Consider the following 21,792-nt stretch of genomic DNA (forward strand, 5'->3'; position numbering starts at 1 on the left):
TCCGTCCTCGATTATGGCTCCTGCCGCCACTTGATGTTGCGCGACTCCGCCGTCGTGCGTACGCGCCCACGAGTAATATCGCTAGCCATGATAACCATGAGAAAATCAATTCATGGGTTTCCTTTTCTTTCCTATATGCGTATGAGGCTCCGCTTGGCGGCCCTTCGGTTCGCCGGAGCTCCGCTATTACATAATTCCATTTAGTATATTCTCAGCTCCGACTATTGCATTTCTAGCTCTCTGATTGGCTCAAAAACTCCGACTATGAGCCATTAGTCGGAGTTTTACCTTATATGGAAAACAGTGCGCCAAGTTTAAAAATTTTCCGCTCTGTAAAATTGTTGAAATAAAAATCGGCGGCAAAAACCCGATTAAGAATATACTAAAACAATTATTCCATTCGACCTTGTTGGATATGAAGTGATCATAACCAACTCGCGCTACGCGCTCGTTGGTTATTTATCACTTCATATCCAACGCGGTTTCATGGAATAATTGTTAAATAGCCGGCGACTATTTTGTGGGTTTAAGGCGTGATGTCACGTGACAGATCTTTGTGAGCATGAGTAATCTGAGAGATAGACTGGGTACTAATATTTCGCGCGATTGTTTTCGAGTAAGGGCGGCCTTTGCTGCATTTTTAGTTCGTCTGTAGTCATATTTCGTTGTCAGAGAACTTTTTTCGATTCTTTGGCCCACTTTTTGTCTGATTTGATTGCAGTTCTCAAGGTAAGTTATTTTCCATTTTTCAATTACTGTGTAGTGCTGTTTTGCTATTCGAAATTAACATCACTGTCCTCGAGAAAGGCTAACGAGATTATTCTTTGTTATTTCAATCAGGTGTTGCTGAGCAGGTTTTCTCGGCAATTCAGGAATTGTATTGCTCACGCAAGCCATCTTGGCTTGTGCGGTTTGCACCGAAGCTAATACGCTTTCACAAGCCCACATTTATTGGCTTAAAATTCGTTGCGGGTTGCACCGCACACGCTTTCATAAGCCTGTATCTCACAAGTATTTCACAAGTATCTCACAAGCCAGTATTTCTCGGCTTGAACTACAGACCCATTCATAAATGGCTGCCAATTAAAAATTATTTTGTGTGCATCTCAATTAGCCCAAATAACCTCGTTTGAGGGTAAAAATTCTTTTGCATTATCAACTCAAAAACTAAGTTCGTTGGGCTAATTTTGATACTTACAAAATAATTTTTACCTAGCAGTCATTTATGAATAGGGTCTATATCAGTTCGGGTTGCACCACACTCTGAAAGAGTCATTGTTGGATAAAGATCGATATTAGCCGCGAGTATGGGAACATCAGTTGAACTATACCGGTCGAGTATCAGCTGTCACATCAATTTCAACAAAGCGAAGGATGCCTTATCACTTGTTCGAGGGCGATTTTGGAATATGATGCTTATGAAGTTTAATTTAAACTTGTTTTGCTTGCGTTAAGTTTTTGTGTTATTTCTGCTTACTAGTAAATAAAACGTTAGAAATCAGTGCAAGGGTAAATAGCGCAGGCGCTTATATCGTTTTAGATATTATGTAACTACGCGTGTTACAATTTAAAAAACTAAAACTTTCGGTCAGATTTCATTAACAGTAAATTTAAAATAACAAACAGAACTTAGCATCGGTATCTTATTTGACGGTAGTATTGAGAGGTACGGGCTGGGACTGAATTGTGTCAGTGGTAAATTATGAATTATGAATTATGAATTATGAATTATGAATTATGAATTATGAATTATGAATTATGAATTATGAATTATGAATTATGAATTATGAATTATGAATTATGAATTATGAATTATGAATTATGAATTATGAATTATGAATTATGAATTATGAATTATGAATTATGAATTATGAATTATGAATTATGAATTATGAATTATGAATTATGAATTATGAATTATGAATTATGAATTATGAATTATGAATTATGAATTATGAATTATGAATTATGAATTATGAATTATGAATTATGAATTATGAATTATGAATTATGAATTATGAATTATGAATTATGAATTATGAATTATGAATTATGAATTATGAATTATGAATTATGAATTATGAATTATGAATTATGAATTATGAATTATGAATTATGAATTATGAATTATGAATTATGAATTATGAATTATGAATTATGAATTATGAATTATGAATTATGAATTATGAATTATGAATTATGAATTATGAATTATGAATTATGAATTATGAATTATGAATTATGAATTATGAATTATGAATTATGAATTATGAATTATGAATTATGAATTATGAATTATGAATTATGAATTATGAATTATGAATTATGAAAGGGAATTTCCCTTGGGCGTGCGAGGAGATATTCATGAACGCAAAATCGAATGGGAGCTTTAAAATTGCCTACAGGCCAAATTTTAAGCTTGTTCTTTCGTTTATAATGCTTAAGGCTGACACTCATCCATAATCTCTTTAAATCACTCAATTATCAAAATATCTTGACAGTAACCGTTGTTCATCCTCAGTGACACAGTTGTCTCGTTTAGCCCTTACATCTGAACTGTCGAGGAAATCCTGAAGGCAAACTTTTAGCTAAAACGTTAAGTTTGGTGGAAACTGTAAGCCGTTAGAGGAAAGCTGATCCAAGGTAAAGGTAGATAAACTCTGCATACGAACTAAGTGGCCCATCAGGCCAGAGCATATCCTGGTTTCCGTAGCATGAAGCGACCAGGAGTATTTCTACTCCCTCTTGGGTGGGATGCTAGTCCATTGCAGGGTTACCCTTAGCAGTAAGTTCACTGGTACCCATTTATACACCTGGGCGGAGAGAGGCACTGTAAGAGTTAAGTGTCTTGCCTGAGAACACAACACAGTGTCCCCGTCCAGAGCTCGAACCCGGACCGCTCGATCCGGAGATAAGCGCACTAACCTCAAGACCATCGCGCCTCCCTCTAAAAGGGTAGTTTAAATCAAATTGCGGATAGTTTCGGGTGCGTGGAAGATTTCAGTCCCCATCAAACTTGTGGATTACTCCCGTCCTACATTCACCTATGGACCCCGTTCCTAACAACAACCTACATCTGTGGCGAAACTGATCTTCTGGGTGAAGGTAGTTCTGAAAAGAACTGTAATTGTCACCAACAACATTTCATTTCAGAACTTCCCTCACCCGGACGATCATGCAAGCCGAATTACTGATACTCCTCTGTTCAAACCATTTACTATATATGTTATGTAACGGCGTCTTGTGAACAGTGTAACTCACTTTATTCACCTCATAATAGAACATTACATCAGCGTTACCATGAGACACACTGCTTCTCTTAAATCTGTTATTGCCAACATCTTTTAACTTTTATTCTTACAATGTATAAGCGTCCATAAGTTAACGTTGTTTTGGCTCGCACGTTTGGCAGACGGCTCGGTGGTCAGCGGTCTTCATCGTATCTCTGGCGGTTCACCCGTTTCCATAATGTCTCCCCCCGGATAAAGTTTCGTGCCTCAAGGTTTCTTGGGATCGCTGATCGTTTACCAGGGGCAGGGCCCTGATTTGATTTTTGGCCAAACCATGGGTAATGACTTTGAGCAGTTACCAAGCTTGTTCCTATACGTGAAACAAATCGATAATATCAATTATTTTTAGCGCGCGGGAGCTCCGCTCTTATCTCAAACATCAAATCATCAAAATCAAACAAAGTGGTTCATAACTTTGGCGGTACATGTCGCCAAAACAAAAAGGAAACAAATAATACTTTCAATCGCCTTGCGAGGTGTGGAAATGATGTACTACTGTGAAACAAATGCCCAATGGATCAAAATAAATTCGGATATTACATGCCGTTCTGAGATAATGTTATGCAACTAAACATTCAAAGTGTTCAAGTTGAAATTAGTAGCCATGGCTATGTAAGAAAATAATGAAATCATTGATTAAAATTTGCGTCCCATACATATACATATATGACTTTATTTTATCTCGAATTTACAGAGTACCTAAGAAGCTAATATTTTCGAGAAAAGTAACATTGTAAATATAAAAACAACAAGAGCTACGACTCACTATTACGTTTATCTACATTATAAAAATTTATCTTTAAAAGACTAGTATAGTAATGAGCAATCTTGCCTGAAAGGAGACTGTTTTCACGAGGCTTTTGAAAGCAGTTTAAGTAGGCTCCGTCCTAATGTTCTCAAACAGAGAGTTCCAAGTTTTGCATGCGAAATACTTAAAACGAGTGAAGACCATAAGAAGTGGAAGCAGGTTTACACAGTGAGAATATATCAGTTCCTCTAAGAGAGTAGACCTTAGAACGCTCAGTAAAAAAAAATCCTTAAGATTCTTGGGGTAGAAATTGTAATGTAAACATCTATAAACACAGTAATTAACATATTCCATATTATTGAATTGTAGAGTGATGTGGTTGCTGCTGTATCTAATAACTGCGATCTAGATACCAACCTTTGAAAGGCTGGTTTCTAAATGATCGCTCAGGCAATAATTCATCATTTAACGAAAAGTCCAGCGGTCATTGCGATTATACTGAAAAGGAGCTCACTGTAATGATCGCTGTAATCTTATGGAAACCACTCTTCCGAGAGTCACAGGTGAATGCAAAAAACCGAGAGGAATATGTCATGCTGTACATAACAACGTTTGAGACGTAAAGCACAAGTTTGAAGAATAACTCTATAAAATCAGATAAATTAAAAGACAAAAATCGTAGCAGAAAGGGAGACAAGACCCAAAATGAAAATACTTACCTGCAATACATAAAAGAATTCCCAGCCAAACTGTGATCAACATTTTCGGACCCATAGTGATATCAGCCAATGCAGTAATTACTGTTACTGTGGAATCGGATGGATCATCCTATATGGCAGGTTGATGTTTGCGTGGTCGGGGAAAATGTGCAAAAAGGATTTCATAAGCACCAACCAAATACAAGTCAGGCAGGAAATAGACGAAACTTCCTAATTAATTTTGAAGTATTTTTCACTAAGCTGAACGTAGTTTTCTTTTTTGCTAAGGAGGTCTAATAGCGTTTCGCTTTAGGCAAAAAAACGCAACGTGGCTCTAAATCTACTCCCGACAGGAAATAGGTCTGACGTTTCAATGTTTTAATTATCGAGGGATTAAAAATCCTAACACGAGTCACAGATCATTAAAAGAGGGACACTTCTAAAAGGTTAATTTCTGTAATAATATTTAGGGAGGGAGAACCAAATTAGATGCCACTGATTTAGATAATAAGAACATTTTTGGCTTCCACAGTGAAAAATAGATCTAACGCAAAGTGAAATCATGCTAACTACCACCTTTTGAGTAAATGTAAGAAACAAAAACTGGCAAATTACGAAATTAAAGTTGTTGAATACAAGTTCATTTTAATGGACTTTAATGGTCAATATATTACTGTTGACGCAATCTGTGACATCATTATTTGAGCAATGTATTGTATTTTGCGTGTGAAAGCCTGATAATTATCTAAACACTAGAGGCCATAATACTACTGCACAGTACACGTCAAACGAAAATACGTAGAAATCATGGAGAGTGAATCTTATTTTAGCATTTCGTTGAAGTACCATGATCCATTAGTGAACATTTTAAGAGCAAAATTATTTCAAGGCCGGGAAATAACTGCACGACATTGATTAAAGAGTAATGCTTGACCTTGCTACAAAGAACGCTGCAGGTTATAAATCTAATCTCTTTTCATAGTATGTTTTCTTTAGCTTTCTTTTCGTGAAAATTTCTGTTATTGTAGGTAGCCGTAACGTATATGAATCTAAATTTCCTTCCTATGTTATTAACAATTTAACATCGACAAGCGAGAACTGACTGATAAAGATGGAAAGCCGAAGGAAGCAAGGAACAATGAAGAGTCGCCAATAATTAAACAACGTTGCATTTTCAAGCGAAAAGCAACAAGTTATTTGAATTATGCTTTAAAAAGGCAAAGCAATCGAGGTTTGTTTTTTTTTTGTTTGTTTGTTTGTTTGTTCGTTTTTAAACCGTAAAATAATTCAACGACTTGTCTAGATTCTGGAAATAGTAATAAGTATAATAACCATAAAAAGGATATTCCTCATTTAGGTACCGAGTGCGGGTTTGTGGTGTAAGCTATCTGAATATCCTAGACCACTAAAAAACCACAGTTTTATTTGAAATTACACCAATATAATACGATATTTCAGTAGGATCTTCGATTATCAATCTGACGTCCGCTAGTATTGGCAAAGAATGATGTTCATTAACTTTAGGTGGTTTATAAAGATAAATCATTAACTTAAGTTCAAAAGTGTTACACCAGATATGGAGCTTAAGACCATCAGTCAAAATTCCACGATAATTTGCCCGGCATAAGTCTTTCAGCAACAGGTTTTTAGAGATTATTAACTAATGATAAAAATTATGCGAAATGAACTCCGCAATGTATATGGATTGTCAATACCCACTTGCTATATGTCGTATTTTCCAAACACAGCGTTAACGAATTGTAGCAGCGGTGGATTAATGGTCCATTTTGAGGCCAACAAGTTCTTTCATAAATAGACTGATAAGTTCATTTTGAAATTTCCGGGCTACTTAATTTAATTATTGAATTTGAGGAATCAATTGGTTCGTTAGCAGTTCTAAAGCCTTGCTTTTTTCCCTTTTTATGACAGTTAGGTATCCGTTATTAGGCAAGTGACGTTTCTGAATCTAAACCTTATCGGAGTAATACATTTTTCTCATCACTCACTTTCAAAAGTATGGCCCTCCACGAACTGTTGCGAACTCGCTTGCGGGATAAAAACAAACTTGTTACATAGCTATTCAATTGATAATTACCCGTATCCAAGGGGCATCTTACCTTTCAAACAATTAATTTCGTCCGTTGTCGCAGATAAAAGCTGCTCCTTTCTTGGGCGGGATCAACGGTGAAACCACAACACTACCCATTCTAATTTGCAAATGGATGATCCAATGGAGATCAGTGGAACTTGTCTAATTTAGTCTTTGATCGGACTTCATCGTCTAAGCCTATTTCCTGCACGTAAAATCAATCACCAGAACGTAGTCTTAGTCTATTTTAAATTAAACATATGGGGCTTCTCCTTGTTATGACCTCCTCGCTTACGTCATTACAAGCTCTACAGCCTTCTGAAAAACATGACAGAGATTAGACTGGAACATTTGATAATAACCTTAGCTTGAACACGATTTAACCGTGGGACTGTACATCTAGCGGTTATTATAGATATTGCTGAGCTTCGTGATTAAAAATATGATCTTGAATGCACTGCTGTGAAGAATTAACCGGTACTCAGTCTACTAAGCCACGCTATCGTCTTGGGCATCATTCACGTGACTGAATATAGTTTATTACCGAAGTATAAGCCTGCACAGCAAGTAGTGCGGAAGATGCGGTTTCCGATCCCTTAGTTACTGGCGTTACGTTTCCCGTGTTCTTACTCGAAGTGTAATTCACATAAAGTCGGGAGCGGTCTACAAAAGTTGACTCTTCGCAGAGAGTGGAATGGGTACTACTTTCTCTGGGGTAGCCTGGGAAATTGCTTCGAAGGTTTGTTTTGACTTTCTCTCTAGATTATTAAGAAATATCACATTGCAAGGTAACCTGGATGGCAAAAGCACTAATGCGCCGATCAATTCTTTGTGAAATGCTGAGATTTTAAACCCGCATCACCCTAATGTTAGTATGATATTAGTCATATGAAATATGCAAAAATATCAAAAACCTATGTAAAAATCTAAAAGTATAAATACAAGAAGAGATTAAAAATATAACTAAATTCATATACAGTTATTAAAAATATCTGCCCCTTTATTAAAAAAAATGCTTTATTAAAGTAGACCAAGCTGACATTTTTGTTGCCCGATCAGAAAATGAAGCGTTTATGCTAATGAGGCAAATATTGTGAAAAAGATATTCCCATATGTGGAACAACTGATTAAATCACATGCAGACACCTTCCTCGCTGTATCAACTTAACTTCAGTACTTCAAGTTCTCTTTCAAAAATAACGAACTTAAAAACTGAAAGCCAGAGAACACTTACAGCGTATATCAGAAGATGAAAAGAGACGCTTTATTTCTAGAGTTTTTCATAAGATCTTATATACAATCGAAAGAGCAGAACATACTATCTAAAGAGTTGATTTTAACCTGAATGCAAGATTTAACCATTGTTTTAATATACAAGCTTATTAATGCAATTTTTTGTCATTGGCCATATATCAATTCAGCAGTTAATAGTGAAATAGAAGACGTTCAAATTTTCACTGTAGCCAGCCTGTTCTTTGAAAAATGCTTTAATATTTAAAAAGTAGGCGAAGTGGACTTCACACTACAGACAACTTTCCATCTGTTAGCACACTCTTCTGGCTTTATTTAAATTGTATTTTTCTCAATTGCCTGTATCCATTCATGTATATATCGGCAATAAAAGTGCACTAAATATGAAATATTTATGAGATATGAATGTACACTAAAAAACACTTTCGGTTCTCGCACACGTTGGTATAATTAATTGACTTTCGTAGGCTGATTCCAAAACGGATTGATGTGTAGTCGCTGAGAAACAAAACTTTGTGTCATAGATCAAGTTGTACTTAAATGTAATCCTTCCGATGTACGCACTGCCGAGCTATTTTTGTCGGACAAGCGCGTTGGGAACAGACCCTGCAGGGCCACTTATCGCAGTGAGTGATCAGAAAAAAGGATTACTCCGATAAGATTAAGATCTACAATTGTGACGTTTGCTGGTTAATGGCACACATTATAACAATAAAAGAAATGGCGGCCTTAGAAAGCTATCAATCATTTTTTTTCCTGTAATTTTATAATCAAATCAACCAGCACGGAAATTTAAAATGAGCTCACGTAAGTTTTTCTCCATTAAAAAAAGTAACAAGGTGATCTAAGAATGGCCCGATAATGCACTGCTGCGAAAAACTTTGTTCGGTATAGACGAAACAAACGGTGTGAGTCTGGACGACCTAAACTCTTTTTAGTAATTTCACCAGTACTGTAATATTATTGTAAGAAAACCGTATTATTGTAAGAACATTTTAGCGTAAGAAAATTAGAGTTCGGTTAATAAAAGAATATTTTAAAACTAGTATTAGTTTCGCACAATTTTTTTGGCACGATATGTTATTTATTCCAGAATTCAGCCGCCGAAAAAACTGGTGCGTTAAGAGACATCTTGCAATTTTGACGGTTTGTCCTGATTTCTAAGCCAAGTGCATGCTGTTGATTCGATGCTTCAAAGAGCAGGAAGGTTGTCGATATGATTTCTTGTTTTCTTTGCCAACATCGGGTCGCGAATATGTTTATATAACTGAAAAATTAAAGTAATAAATATTTTACTGTAGGAAACGACCATTCTAAAGGCAGGGATATAGAAATTTGTTTACACCACCAACCAATTATTTTAAAAAACACATATTTTTATGTTTATTTCACTCATTAATAGTACTGTATTTCTAGTGTACATTGAAGTAATTGGATTTTTTGTAAAATAATGACTGAAATCTCTCGCCTTCTTTAATCAAAAATCTAGTAGCTTATTACAGGTTACTAGAATTTTGTTTAAAGAAGGCTTTGGTTTCGTTTTAAATGAAACTTACTTATTGTTACTTATTGTTGTCTATTCTTAGTCATCCCTTGCCTTCTGAACTTTCCTCTCCATACAAGAAGGATATTCAGATTTACATTTGCGGCAGGTACAGAGATACTTTCACCTATAAATCGTCAAATTTAAAGATACTTTGAAACAACGTTATATCAGATTTGTAACCTGTTGGAGGCTTTGTAGCGTGGTCATGCCTTACACTTATCAATGTCGTGCAGTTATTAACCGGCCAGAAATAACTGAATTTTGTTCATAAACCTCACAATGCAAAATGCGCTAATGGACGAAGCTTCTTTGGCGAAATGATAAAACGTAATTTCCATTTACTTTTAAACGCGTATTGTATGGCGATATCGCCCCCTCCAGTGTTTTAGGCAATAATTATCACGCTTTCACAAACAGAACACACGACTAAAATAATTACATTACAGACTCAGTCATCTGTAATCTACTGACCATTTAAGTCCATTAAAATGGCCTTACATTCAACAACTTCAATTTCGTAATTTGCAAGGTTTATTTCCTATTATACTCAAAAGGCGGTAGCTATCGTAATTTCAATTGATCTTGGACCGACCTTCGCTTAATTTAGACGCGAATTGTATGTCTTCAACGGGGTTGGTTATGTAATAATGTTTTTTTATAAACTCGGTGGGATAATTCATTTCACTTAGTTGTGCACTGAATACTTGTATAATTGCAGAAAATGAAATTTCTTAGACGTTTTCGCCTTTTCCTTCTTTGATCCCTCTTGGGGCTTTTAACAAAAGAAGACTAAAACCCTTGAACGCACTTCTATTCACCGAAATTTTTCAGCGCTAGATTTAGAAACTCTCAGTGTTGCCTAAAGCGAGACGCTATTTGGAAGTACTTAGCTAGCACGATATGCTACCTGAAAAAAATAAGCTTAGTGAAAAAGGCTTGAAATTGATTAGGAAGTTGCGTCTGTTTCCTGCCCGATTACTGTTTGGTTTATGCTTTTCTGAAATTCTTTTTGTCCGATTTTTCCGGACCACGCAAACACCAAGCAACTATAAATAACACTACACAGGTTCCATTCTACTCTACAATCGTTATTCCTACTCATAAGCACGCTCTTCACTGATAATCTCTATAGGTCCGAGAATGGTGGTCACATTTTCACTAGGAATTATTTTATGTATCGCAGGTAAGCATCTTATCTTTCGAATATTGTTCGGCCTTCCTAGTGCTAGGATTTATTTCTTGTCTCAGTGTCTCTAAGGATGGGTAGTTGTATTTAGCTGGATTTTGTCTCGGAGTTCTGAAAACTTGGCCCGCTTCAACTTAGTTTTTCGTCTCATTCAAGTTGCACCATACAGCATTCAAACAAAAAGCACTGTAAAGCAGTACTGACATGATAATTTTAAAGGAGAAATCCATGTGGAGTCTGGAGGCCAAAATTGAAGAGTAAAACGATATTTAATCATGAACGTGTCTGACAACTTTTTTCGTAAATATGTTATATCTGTCGACTCAAGTTCTTTATTTCATAAAGCAATATCTGCATGGCTGATCCGTTCAACGCGAGTCAGTATTCAAGAAAGCGTGATGATACTTTGTTTTTACATTTTCAAGATATTTCCCTATTATTGGTGTTACTAATGCTCTGCACTGACCATGCTGATTTTCTTGTATCATATTTTGTAAATTTACGATGAGATTTGCGTTCATTGCCTACCTCATAATGAGAATTATAATATCCACAACTAAAGACATTTAGAGAAGAAAATTGTTGTCTAGCTGAATTATCTTTTTCTATCTCTTTTTTTTTTTTTTGGCTTTTTTTTTTTTTTTGTGCTTGTCTTATTGTTAAAAGAAATTTGCTCATCTCCTTAAATTGACTTGAGCAACCGACGTTTGGGATCAAAACTCGAACCACATGGGGCTTCTTGTTGAATAACTAAAAAGAATCATTATCCCGGCATGGTCATGCAATATCCCAGCATGGTCATGCAATATCCAATCTTGTTTTGCAATATTTTTTTGCAATATCTGGTCCAGCTTTGTTTTGAACTACTAGGTATTTTGTTGTTTCCAGTAGTGATTTATTTCTATGATCAGCCAAGTTAATGAGACTTTCTTTGTGTTTTATGTATGCCAACAAAAAACCTCGTTTTGCTCATGTGCGTTAATCTTTTGACAGGTAAAATATTTACCTAAGTACCATGTTGGTTTTAAAATTTGAAATTAGAAATCAATCAGTGCAATGTGCTAATAGAGATATACATGTACATGGTCATTAATTCTATTCCTTCGACGTACGTCGAAGATGGAAGAGACCAATCGGAATATTTGGCAGGGACGTGCCGCGGGTTCCCAAAACCCACGATAAAAATATAACTGCAACGCTAATGTGATAGTGTTTAAAAATTAAAATAAAAAGCATCTAAAAGACTATCTAAAAGGTATTTTCAAGGAAGAGAACTACTGATTACAGAAATAATACGATAAAATATACATCTATAGAATAAGAAGAAGATTCAAAGGCTAGATCCGTATTTTAAAACTGTGAAATCACGTGACATTTTCCTAATTGCTCCTTTTTTAAAAGCATCAAGTGAACCAATATTTCCAACTTTATTGTCAATTTTGTTCCAAAGTTTGGCCCTAACATAGGCGATGGACTTCTCTATTGTATTGGTCATGGGGCAAGGAATATTAAAACAGAGTTTTTGCTTGAGAATGTAACTCGTCTCACGTTTGACGAATATCATGTATTATAAAGAGGCGTAGGTGTTGCGCCATAACAGCAGTTGCGGGCTAAAAACAATAACCGCTGAGAATATGTATGCCTGAGAGGCAACCAGTTTGTAATATTCTCTCCCTGTTGTTCTTAGGAACATCCTTAGTAACTGCTCAAGGGAATTTGCCAGTCGATCCTCAAGACACATCAGAAAAGGACACCGATCCAACTGCTTCTGGAAGCCCAGAAAATCTCGATCAACTATATCACACTTTGCACAGATGGCATGTTGCTCCACCCCCTGGCAAAAGATCAGCGATCGAGAGTAGCCTTGGAGCACGGAATTTTATCAGGGGGGGAGATATGTGGAAACTAGTAAACCACCAGAGATTCGATGAAGACTACTGAGCCGTTCGTCAAAAATGATCAAATTTTAAACACACGTAGGACTTAAAGTTAAAATAAATTGACAATTACAGAGAGACCGAGCGAACACTGCTGTAGTATTTTATTACATGAGAGAAATAAAAAATTAGGTATACAAAACCTTGAAATGTTCTCTTTTGGTGTTTGGGAGGTTGGTAATGGCAGTTCATAGCTATATAGGTTGTTATGCGCCGAACAAGTTTTCAGGTGATGAAACGTGCTCAACTACGTAGTGTGGATTTTGCATTTCTTTCTCGATGCCGCTGGAATTTGCATAAACGTTCTTGAAAAAAGTGTGAGATTTCTTGCCACAGCAGCATGAAAATCATAATCACGGCCACTTAAAAGGAGGAGGAGGGTTTTGTTTTTCGCGTATGTAACCGGTTGGGGATATACAGCTGTTTCGAGAAAGCTCGTCGGAATAAAGGGTAAAAGCGCACGCGACAACCCCGCAAGTTAGTATGGGTAGAAGTAGAGAGCTGCTACAGGCGGTGAATACTTAATCAGATATAGCAGCATGGCAAACGTCATTTCGCACATTTACTTCTTCTCATCAGACTTGTGGAAACAAGGTTCTTTTCGCCACCTGAATTTTAGAAGAATTTTCAGTGGAAGAAATGTTACAGAAAAATGGTCCTCTGAGTGAAAAATCTGCAGTATCCTTGGTAATACTTTACGCCCAAAAATACAAATTTGTAGCGGAGCTCCGGCGGCCGGAAGGGCCGCCAAGCGGAGCCCCATACTCATATACGAAAGAAAAGGAAACCCATGAGTTGATTTTCTCATGGTTATCATGGCTAACGGTATTGCTCGTGGGCGCGTACGCACGACGGCGACGACGACGACGGAGTCGCGCAACATGGCGGCCATACTCTAAATAATAGGTTGACAGAGATATGCAGCCGTTATTTACCGTGTACTTCTTTGATATTGGATATCCATGTTACGATCAATTGACACCTGTCAAAACGAGGTATCCGCTGACCAGTATCACGTGACCATATCGCGGGCTCAAGCTCATAGCGTGTGTTTTTTTGAAGGTGGCCGCTGACCAAGTGCTGGTTTTCGATTAGATCGCGGGCTCATCTCAGGTTAACTTGTTGGAAACAGGGCAGGATTGTTCGGAGGCCGGTTAACGCTGACCCAGGATTACAAGTTAATCGAATTATTACTTTTTCTTCTATACAAATGTTTTTTGCTGCTTCGTTTTTTGTATATAGTGATTATTAAAACTCAAAACAGAAGGCCAAACAACTTACAGAAAACCTCAACGCAAAGTTAGAAAACTCAAATAAAAATTGTACCTTTTCCTGGGTTATTTGGCTCGAACAACCCGGCCCAGGAGCTACGCTTTTAGGCTGGCCTAAATCTATATATTAGCTTGACGCTTTCATCCGACCAACTTTTTCGAAACCGCTGTGTAAGCTAGTGTTGATAAAGACGAGCAATAGAGGTATTTGCAAGGAAGGCAAAAGCACCGTTAAAATTAGATCTTTGGTAAAGGTCCTTTAAAGAAAAACAATGTAATGATTTAGGTCAGGGGTTTCAGTAGAGTTACACGAGGTTTCAAATGAAAAGAAAATGGATGTTGAATTCAGGCTTAAGTAATTCATTGGCGATATAGTAACGTTAGAGGAAAACATATTAAAAAAGTAGAATTAGTGTTGGAGATTAAGAGGAAAATCCTTTCAAACCATTTTCTGATAAGATCTGTTTGAAAGAAAAGCTCGCTAGGAAAGGTGTTTACGATGGAAATCCTATATAAAAATAATTTTGGTTGCCTCTTGGGAATAGCTATAGTCCGGAACGTTCATGACAAAAGTTGATGGCTTGGGAGAAAAACTCTATATATAAAAAAGGAATTGTTTTTTCAAGTAAACATAGTTATTTCAAGATATTTTAATATTTTTTTATTTGTAACATCGGGGGCGCCTGTGCATGGAAAACTGCAACCAAACGATGGTCCAGTAAACAGACATAAAGCGAAAGTAGATCTCATGGTTTGATTACGTCTGGGGTAGAGGGAATGGAGAAAGTTTGGGAAAATGTCAATATCTACACAACCGTAAAGATATAAAATGTCATAAAACTGTTAAATGATGTTAAAATGATGTAATTGTGTTAGATTTATAGACAGGATTGGAATCTATATCCGAATATTAAAAAGAATAGGGATTTTGTAACTACTCGCTAGGGTAAATGTCAATATCTACAAACTATAAAAATGTGAAATGTCATAAAACTGATAAATGTTAGAATGATATAACTGTGTTTGTGTATCTATTATCAAGACTGGAATCTATATCGGAATATCGAGAAGAGGAATTTTGTACCCATATACTTGGGTATTTTGGCAGGTTTCAAAGATGGAATTGCGATTTTGAGTCTTGCCTAACCTAGAAATGCTCGGTTTTTTTATTTGAATAAAGGATATCTTTCCTTGCGAACGGCAGATACTTGTTTCAGGAATTTAATCTCACTTCCACAAAAAGTACGAAAAGAAAACCTCTCCCGAATAACGGGGACAGCTTATTTTCAAATTATGCTCGCATTAAATATAAGAAACTCATGTATTCGTGCACCAATGAGGCCAAAACTGAATGATTCTCATGAATTGGTTAGTTCGTGTGTTCAATACTAAGAACGATGGGAATACTGATTGTTACGATTAAAAAATGATGCTTTAAACATGAGGCGATTTTCACCTGCAGTATCCATGAAAAAGTTCGTTAAGGAGACAGAAATCTTGGCGAAAGTAAAATTAGGGCTTGCCATAAGTTGCTCGGCAACTTTTTGGCAACTTTTCGTATTTCGAGCAACTTTTTTGTTTCGAGCAACTTTTTGCATTCTGAGCAATTTCAAGTTTTCTAGATATCGGAGCAGCTTTTAGTGCTGTAATTGGCCATATATACTTCCTTATTTTACAATGCTTCAGTAGACAACTTGTGAATTTCTTTAATTTTTGTTAAATTTTTTAAATGTTTGTTTAAAAAAATTTTAAAAATTTTTTAAAAATTTTGATATTGACGCGTAGTATTCACTCATACGTATTGTGACCAAATTTATTTAGCGACGTTAGTTACAACGCAAAATTGCACAAAATGCTTAGAAATGTTACTTTTGTTGTACAGATTGCATATTTTTGCATCAGACCAAATAAAAGAAGAGAGAAACAAAAAATGTTTTGGCCTTTTTAGCAGCTTTTGAGCAACTTTCGTTACAAAGAGCAACTTGACTTTTTTCGGAGCAACTTTTGAGCAACTTTTTGAGAAATTTCGGGCAACTTTTTGGGAAATTCCGAGCAACTTGTGGCAAAACCTAAGTAAATTTATGAGTGCTGAGATATAAAATTCTTACCTAAATTCCTAGAAAAACTGGGAACAACAGATCTGACCCCATAGTGATATCGGCCACTGACGGCATTTATAAATAGGAGTATCGGCTGCGAAGTTGAACGGACTCGGTGAAGTGAGCGTTATTTATAGATAGTGTTTGCGTGGTCGGGGAAAATGGACACCAAAATTGAACTAACAAACAGTCCGCCAGAAAATATCACGAGGCTTCCTTATCAATTTGAAGTCATTTTTACGAAGGAAAACGCCGCTTATTGTCAAAATCCTTCGAAATTAAATAACCTCTTGCTTCAGGTAACTCACAGTTTCTAATTGTGGCAGTATTTCGAACGTTCAGTGAATAGGACTGATGTTTTGGAGTTTTGAACTACTTGCAATTGATAACAAAGTTTAAAACGAAAGAATCGAAACCTAACAGTATAGACATGTAAGGGGAAAACAAACATGTCACCAATTTTGCTTGCAGAAAAACTATTACATAACCAAGCTTAAGGTACACATCTGGCATCTAACGCAATCGAAGAAATCGGTCCCAAGCCAATTGAAATTATAATAACTAGGACCGCCCTTTGAGTAAATATAGAAAATAAAATCTGGCAAATTGTGAAATTAAATATATAAGTTCCGAATCTTGTATCTGGTTTGATTATTAGTATGATGAAAATCGGATCGATTTTAGCGAAATCAACTTAGTACCGTGCGTCATATTGGATTGGGAATTTAAAGGACAAATTTTGTCACGGTTAGCTAATTACCACAGAACTGTAATTCACGTGTAAGCCACGGTGACCATGCTACAAAACACGGTATATACGGCCGGCATCTTGCTGGTATCATGTATAATAATATACAGAATGTAAGACTCTTAATGCACGAGAATATGAAAAATTATTTAGCTTTTCGCCCCCAATACTCGATCCGTTTTCAAAACAGACTTTTTGCACTTATTTTGTTCTTTAATATTCATAGAGTGTAGTTCAGTAGTTATATTGTTATCCCCGCCAGAAGATTAAGTCGATTACATTGTCTTGTTTTCATTTTTTTTTTTTTCTTTTTTTGTTGAATCACACGTCTCATTGTCAGAATTCGTTTTCTCGGCTTTCAATTCCTTGCCGTTTTCATCAGTTAATTTTGTCATAATTTGGAAAGTCATTTTGTTTTATAATAGCTGTAGCTGTACATAATAGTAATAAATATAAGCAGAACCAATTAGAAAACAAGACACCAGTTCGGAACTTATATTTTTAATCTAGTCAATATAAGTCAGGCTCTTATTCCATTACTTAACTTCAAAAGACGGTAATTTTATTCTACTTTGCTTTAGACAACAATATGTAACTTGAAGGTGTTAGCTCGGTGATGTATGAGCACTGATAAAATATTTTACGTGTTAGGTATCTACTCTTAAAGGAATAACCTGTCGACACGCTTAAACATCTCTTTTCAAGACCTTTCTATCAAGAGCTTCAAATTAATCGTCGGCACTGTTAGCGACAATTTCACAATGCTAGAATTAGAAACTTTCAGGGTTGCCTTAAGGGAGACGCTGCCTAATTTGGAAGTATTCTTGTAATATACGCCGTTCTCCTTAGTGAAAACGACTTCAAATTAACAAGGGAAGTTTCGTCTATTTCCTTCTTGAATATTTGGTTAAAGTGTATGAACTTTTGATACGCATTTTCCCGGACCACGCAAACATCAGTTGCTATATAAATAATGCTGAACTAAATCCATCCAATTTCGCAAATCACATCACTCCTGCTCATACGCCGGTGCTTGGCAGATATTACTATGGGTCCGAGTCTCTTGATCACGTTAGGAATTGTTATATGTCTTACAGGTAAGGAACATATCTAGATGTCAGAGCTTTTTGTTTTTTTCGAATCTGGTTCCGTCTTCCCTCCGCTATGAGTTCTATTTTATCATTTCAACAATTTCGTTAGAGACTTGTATTTGTATTAGCAGATGAAACATGTATCTTGGAGTTTATTTTCTCAATATTGTCCCGTATATTCATTCAGTCTAGTATTTGAAATGCTCTCATGCAAATCCTTGAATTGCTTTACCATTCAATCACAAGTGTTCCGACTATTTGTGCGTCATATTCTGCTGACGTGTAAATGACATAAGTTATATTTAATATTTATGGTTCATTGCGAAGAAGGTTGTGCTGTTGATGTAAAGAAGACGCGATGTTTTAGGCCCGGGTCACGTTTCTGACAATATACAAGTTTTTTTTATGAATTAAGTGAAAGTCAAATCCTGAATCAAGCTTACACTCAATTAAACATGGAGTCAAGATGATATTTCTATAATTACTATGTTTTAGTTCATGTTGCGGCAGACTGAATACACTTTACACTGGAGATGTTCATTTTTGTGTGCAATCAGTACTGAAATTGACAAACACGATGACTTTATAATAACAATTGCAACTAATAATATCTTGGGTTAAAGGAATATATATTTCAGTCGTTGTGTGGTTGTTGTATTTGTGACTTTCGAGAGCTGCTAAAATTAATTTGTGTGACCTCACAAGATCATCCGAGTTACTCCATGTTGTGACTTACTGTTTCATTTGCCAATGAAACTGCTAATCTCATCATGACCGCGCAATATCTAACTTAGTTTGAGCCGGTTGGCCCTCGAAATTTTCACCAGAATTCCCTTCTTGCACAGCTAAGGGTAGCGCGAAAACTTGCTTTTGATTCATCTTTGCTTTGTGTTATTTCCCTGCTCTTACATGTATACTGACATTTCTATCCAAGAGTTAAAACTTTTAATTCGTACACATCATCTTGGAAATGCGCGTCACAAGCGCGGCTCATCACGAACTCAAAGTCTACTGGTAAATGAGTCGGTGAAATTCCCAGTATCTTCTCACTGTTATATTGTGAGAGTGGTTAAAGAAGTTGTCTCACACGTTGTAGAACTCAAGGCAGTAGAATAGGGTATAACTTACAAAGTCAAGAACAAGGTTTTTTACTCGGGGTTCTATAATAGAAATTGAAACTTGGAAGTGACTTTGTAATGATACGGGTTTAGTTAGCGTATGTTGGACTACGATAGTGATAAAGTTTCTGCATGGAAAATAGCTAGTCTAGGATAGGGCACGGGTATTTGGTGCCTAGGTAATCTAGAATACGGTTGCAAAATAAAGCTGATCATGGTCTAGTATAGAGTAAGGGTTTCAGAGTCGCAACGGCACAGCCCCACCCAAAGATTTACAGCGTACCCATCCCGGGTGATCATTCATGACCAAGAAGTCATTCCCCCTCCGGATATCAATAGGAATTAAACAGATAGGTCAAGAGAGAAGATCAAATCCTCATCTTTGCTGCATTATGATGTTGCACCAAATTCTTCTAACGAAAATGGATTTACGTCTCTAGAAGGCTGTAAGGAGAACTCATATTTTGAAACTGATCTCCTCCGTCAGGAACATCGTTGCTAGTCACTGCTCAAATACAGTGGCCCCCGAGACCTGGAGACGAAGCTCAGAAACCTCAAGAAGCAAGTCTGGATAAGGTGTATCTGTTAGAAATCAAACCATTAAAAGCGAAACTCGCTGGTTATTCAAGAGAAGTGGTAAAGAGTAACCATGAAGCACGGAAATTTATCCCCGGAAAACTGTGGAAAAGAGGGAGCCGCCAGAGTTTCGATGAAGACTGAACGATCGCAGGCATATCATGAAATATGAACACCCGTTGTAACTAAAAATTAATTTGTTGGCAATAACATATTAAAACAAGCTGTAATAAATGCTATGTTAGTGAATAAACAGCTACATCTTGCTCTGAAAATTTAGTTCTCCTTTAATCTGAAACTGAGTCCAATATCGTTCTCCGGCTGGCCGAAGGCCGGCCTGAATGTAACGTGATTGGGGATCGAGGAAATTGGAACTCAAGAAGAGTAGAACCGTTGCGTAAATGACGCCGATAGTTGAAAAACAATACTTATACGTCCTAAGCTTCACATTTATGGGAAAAATCCTTTGTCTGGAAACGTCAGTACGAAGTTCAGGATGTATAAAGTATTGTTATTCAAATTTAGGCACCATTTCTGCGAAGGGTTTATGGCCGCTGGGAATTCTTAATAGGGATGCTAGTTATAAAATTATAAACTAGGCATGATTTCTAAACTGTCTGTTCCTTGTTTTTCACTTGTACATCTTCATTAGTGCTATGTATGGAAGAAAGACACAAACAAACAATGATTGCTCCAAACTTTTTGAGTTTTTTTATTTTTGAGTTTGAGTTTTTGAGTCTTTTTTTTGAATTTGAGTCTTTGAGTTTCCTTTTTTGACTTTTTTTGATTTTTTTCTTTTTAAGTTTTCTCCAAAGTTTTCTCCAATAACAGAAACGAAGACTCAAACAAGTGAAAAAAATCTGTTTATTTCATCACTGTTTTATGATTTGTATTCTTAACGTCGAGACAGCAGAAAGCAAATCGTAATTTTTAAGAAGATTACGACATTTTTTAATTTTTTAATTTTTAATTCTTTTAATTCTTTAATCAAAGACATGTTCCGATGTTACTAACATCATCGTCAGTTACAGAATATTTGAAAAACCGTATATTTATGACTGGAAACCGTGATAATACTTTCAACCAAATCACCCATATGCTCTTAGATTTCACGACTCCTTCAGGCGTTAAAATCGCTCCAAGCCATGGAAAAAAAGAAAAGTGGAGGAAAGAAAAAGATTGGCATTCCCTTCAATTTTTATATCGTCTACTTTGGACGCTTGGACAGGGCGCGATTTCTTTAACACTGTTTTTATAAATCCAGGCATATATATAAACTGGAATCAAGATGAACAGTTACGTTTGAGTTCAATTTAATTAATCATGAGTTGGTCAAGACTGCTACACAGAGAATGAAAGCAAACAAAGCAATTGGTCATGACCACATACCACCACGTGCACTCAAGGCGTCCATTCCATCGATTATACGGCCTCTTAGTCATCTAATTAACACTATCATTACTTTGAGAGCTGTCCCTGACTCCTGGAAACGAGGAGAGATCGTACCACATCATAAAAAGGAGTCACAATTAGAGAAAGAGAATTTCCGACCAGTCACAGTTCTTCCAGCAGTGTCCAAGACCTTTGAACATCTTATTCATCAACAATTGACAGTTCATCTAGAGAAGATTCTTCATAATTCTATGTTTGGATACAGAAAAAATCATGGGTACCCGACGGCACTCCTTGCACTCACTGAACAGTGGAAGGAAGATCTTGATAATCATAACATAATCGGCACAGTAGCCATTGATTTAAGTAAGGCCTTTGACTCTCTATCACATGACTTAATTCTAGAAAAACGTCAATTCTATTGGTTAGGTGATCATGCGCTATCTTAAATGCGAAGCTATCTCTCTTCTCGCCATCAAAGAGTGAAGCTCGGTACCGCCTTCTCCACGTGGGAAGGGGTGTTAAGAGGAGTCCCTCAAGGCTCTGTCTTGTCACCTACATTATTTAATATTTTTATAAATGACTTGGCGTATGCAATAACACAATGCAGCATTATCAATTATGCGGATTATACAAATATCCATTGTTCCAGTAAGAACGTACGCGCTGTTGAAGACAACCTAAATAGTGATCTTGAGAACGCAACTACATGGCTTATTCAAAATGGCATGAAACCAAATCTGAAAAAGTAC

At 36.4% G+C, this 21,792-nt stretch overlaps 1 protein-coding gene and 2 long non-coding RNA genes across 3 annotated transcripts; 2 read left to right on the forward strand and 1 right to left on the reverse strand.

The window, feature by feature from the left end:
• Positions 1–2,254: 2,254 nt before the first annotated feature.
• On the reverse strand, positions 2,255–9,420 carry LOC145470244 (uncharacterized). The gene is made up of 2 exons (XR_014042462.1): positions 4,758–9,420; positions 2,255–3,600 (listed from the first exon to the last, which is right to left on the reverse strand). It is a non-coding gene; the product is annotated as an uncharacterized LOC145470244 (long non-coding RNA).
• An 82-nt stretch (positions 9,421–9,502) lies between these two features.
• On the forward strand, positions 9,503–15,696 carry LOC145470286 (uncharacterized). Its single transcript, XM_081454118.1, has 3 exons — positions 9,503–9,728; positions 10,755–10,805; positions 12,496–15,696. The coding sequence occupies exons 1-3, from the start codon at positions 9,622–9,624 to the stop codon at positions 12,668–12,670; spliced, it is 333 nt and encodes a 110-aa protein (XP_081310244.1). The 5' UTR covers positions 9,503–9,621; the 3' UTR covers positions 12,671–15,696.
• Positions 15,697–15,880: 184 nt separating this feature from the next.
• Positions 15,881–20,645, forward strand: LOC145470287 (uncharacterized). The gene is made up of 2 exons (XR_014042465.1): positions 15,881–17,960; positions 19,560–20,645. It is a non-coding gene; the product is annotated as an uncharacterized LOC145470287 (long non-coding RNA).
• Positions 20,646–21,792: the final 1,147 nt, after the last annotated feature.

This window comes from Orbicella franksi, chromosome 15 (assembly GCF_964199315.1).
Source record: "Orbicella franksi chromosome 15, jaOrbFran1.1, whole genome shotgun sequence".
Lineage (NCBI taxonomy): Eukaryota > Metazoa > Cnidaria > Anthozoa > Scleractinia > Merulinidae > Orbicella > Orbicella franksi.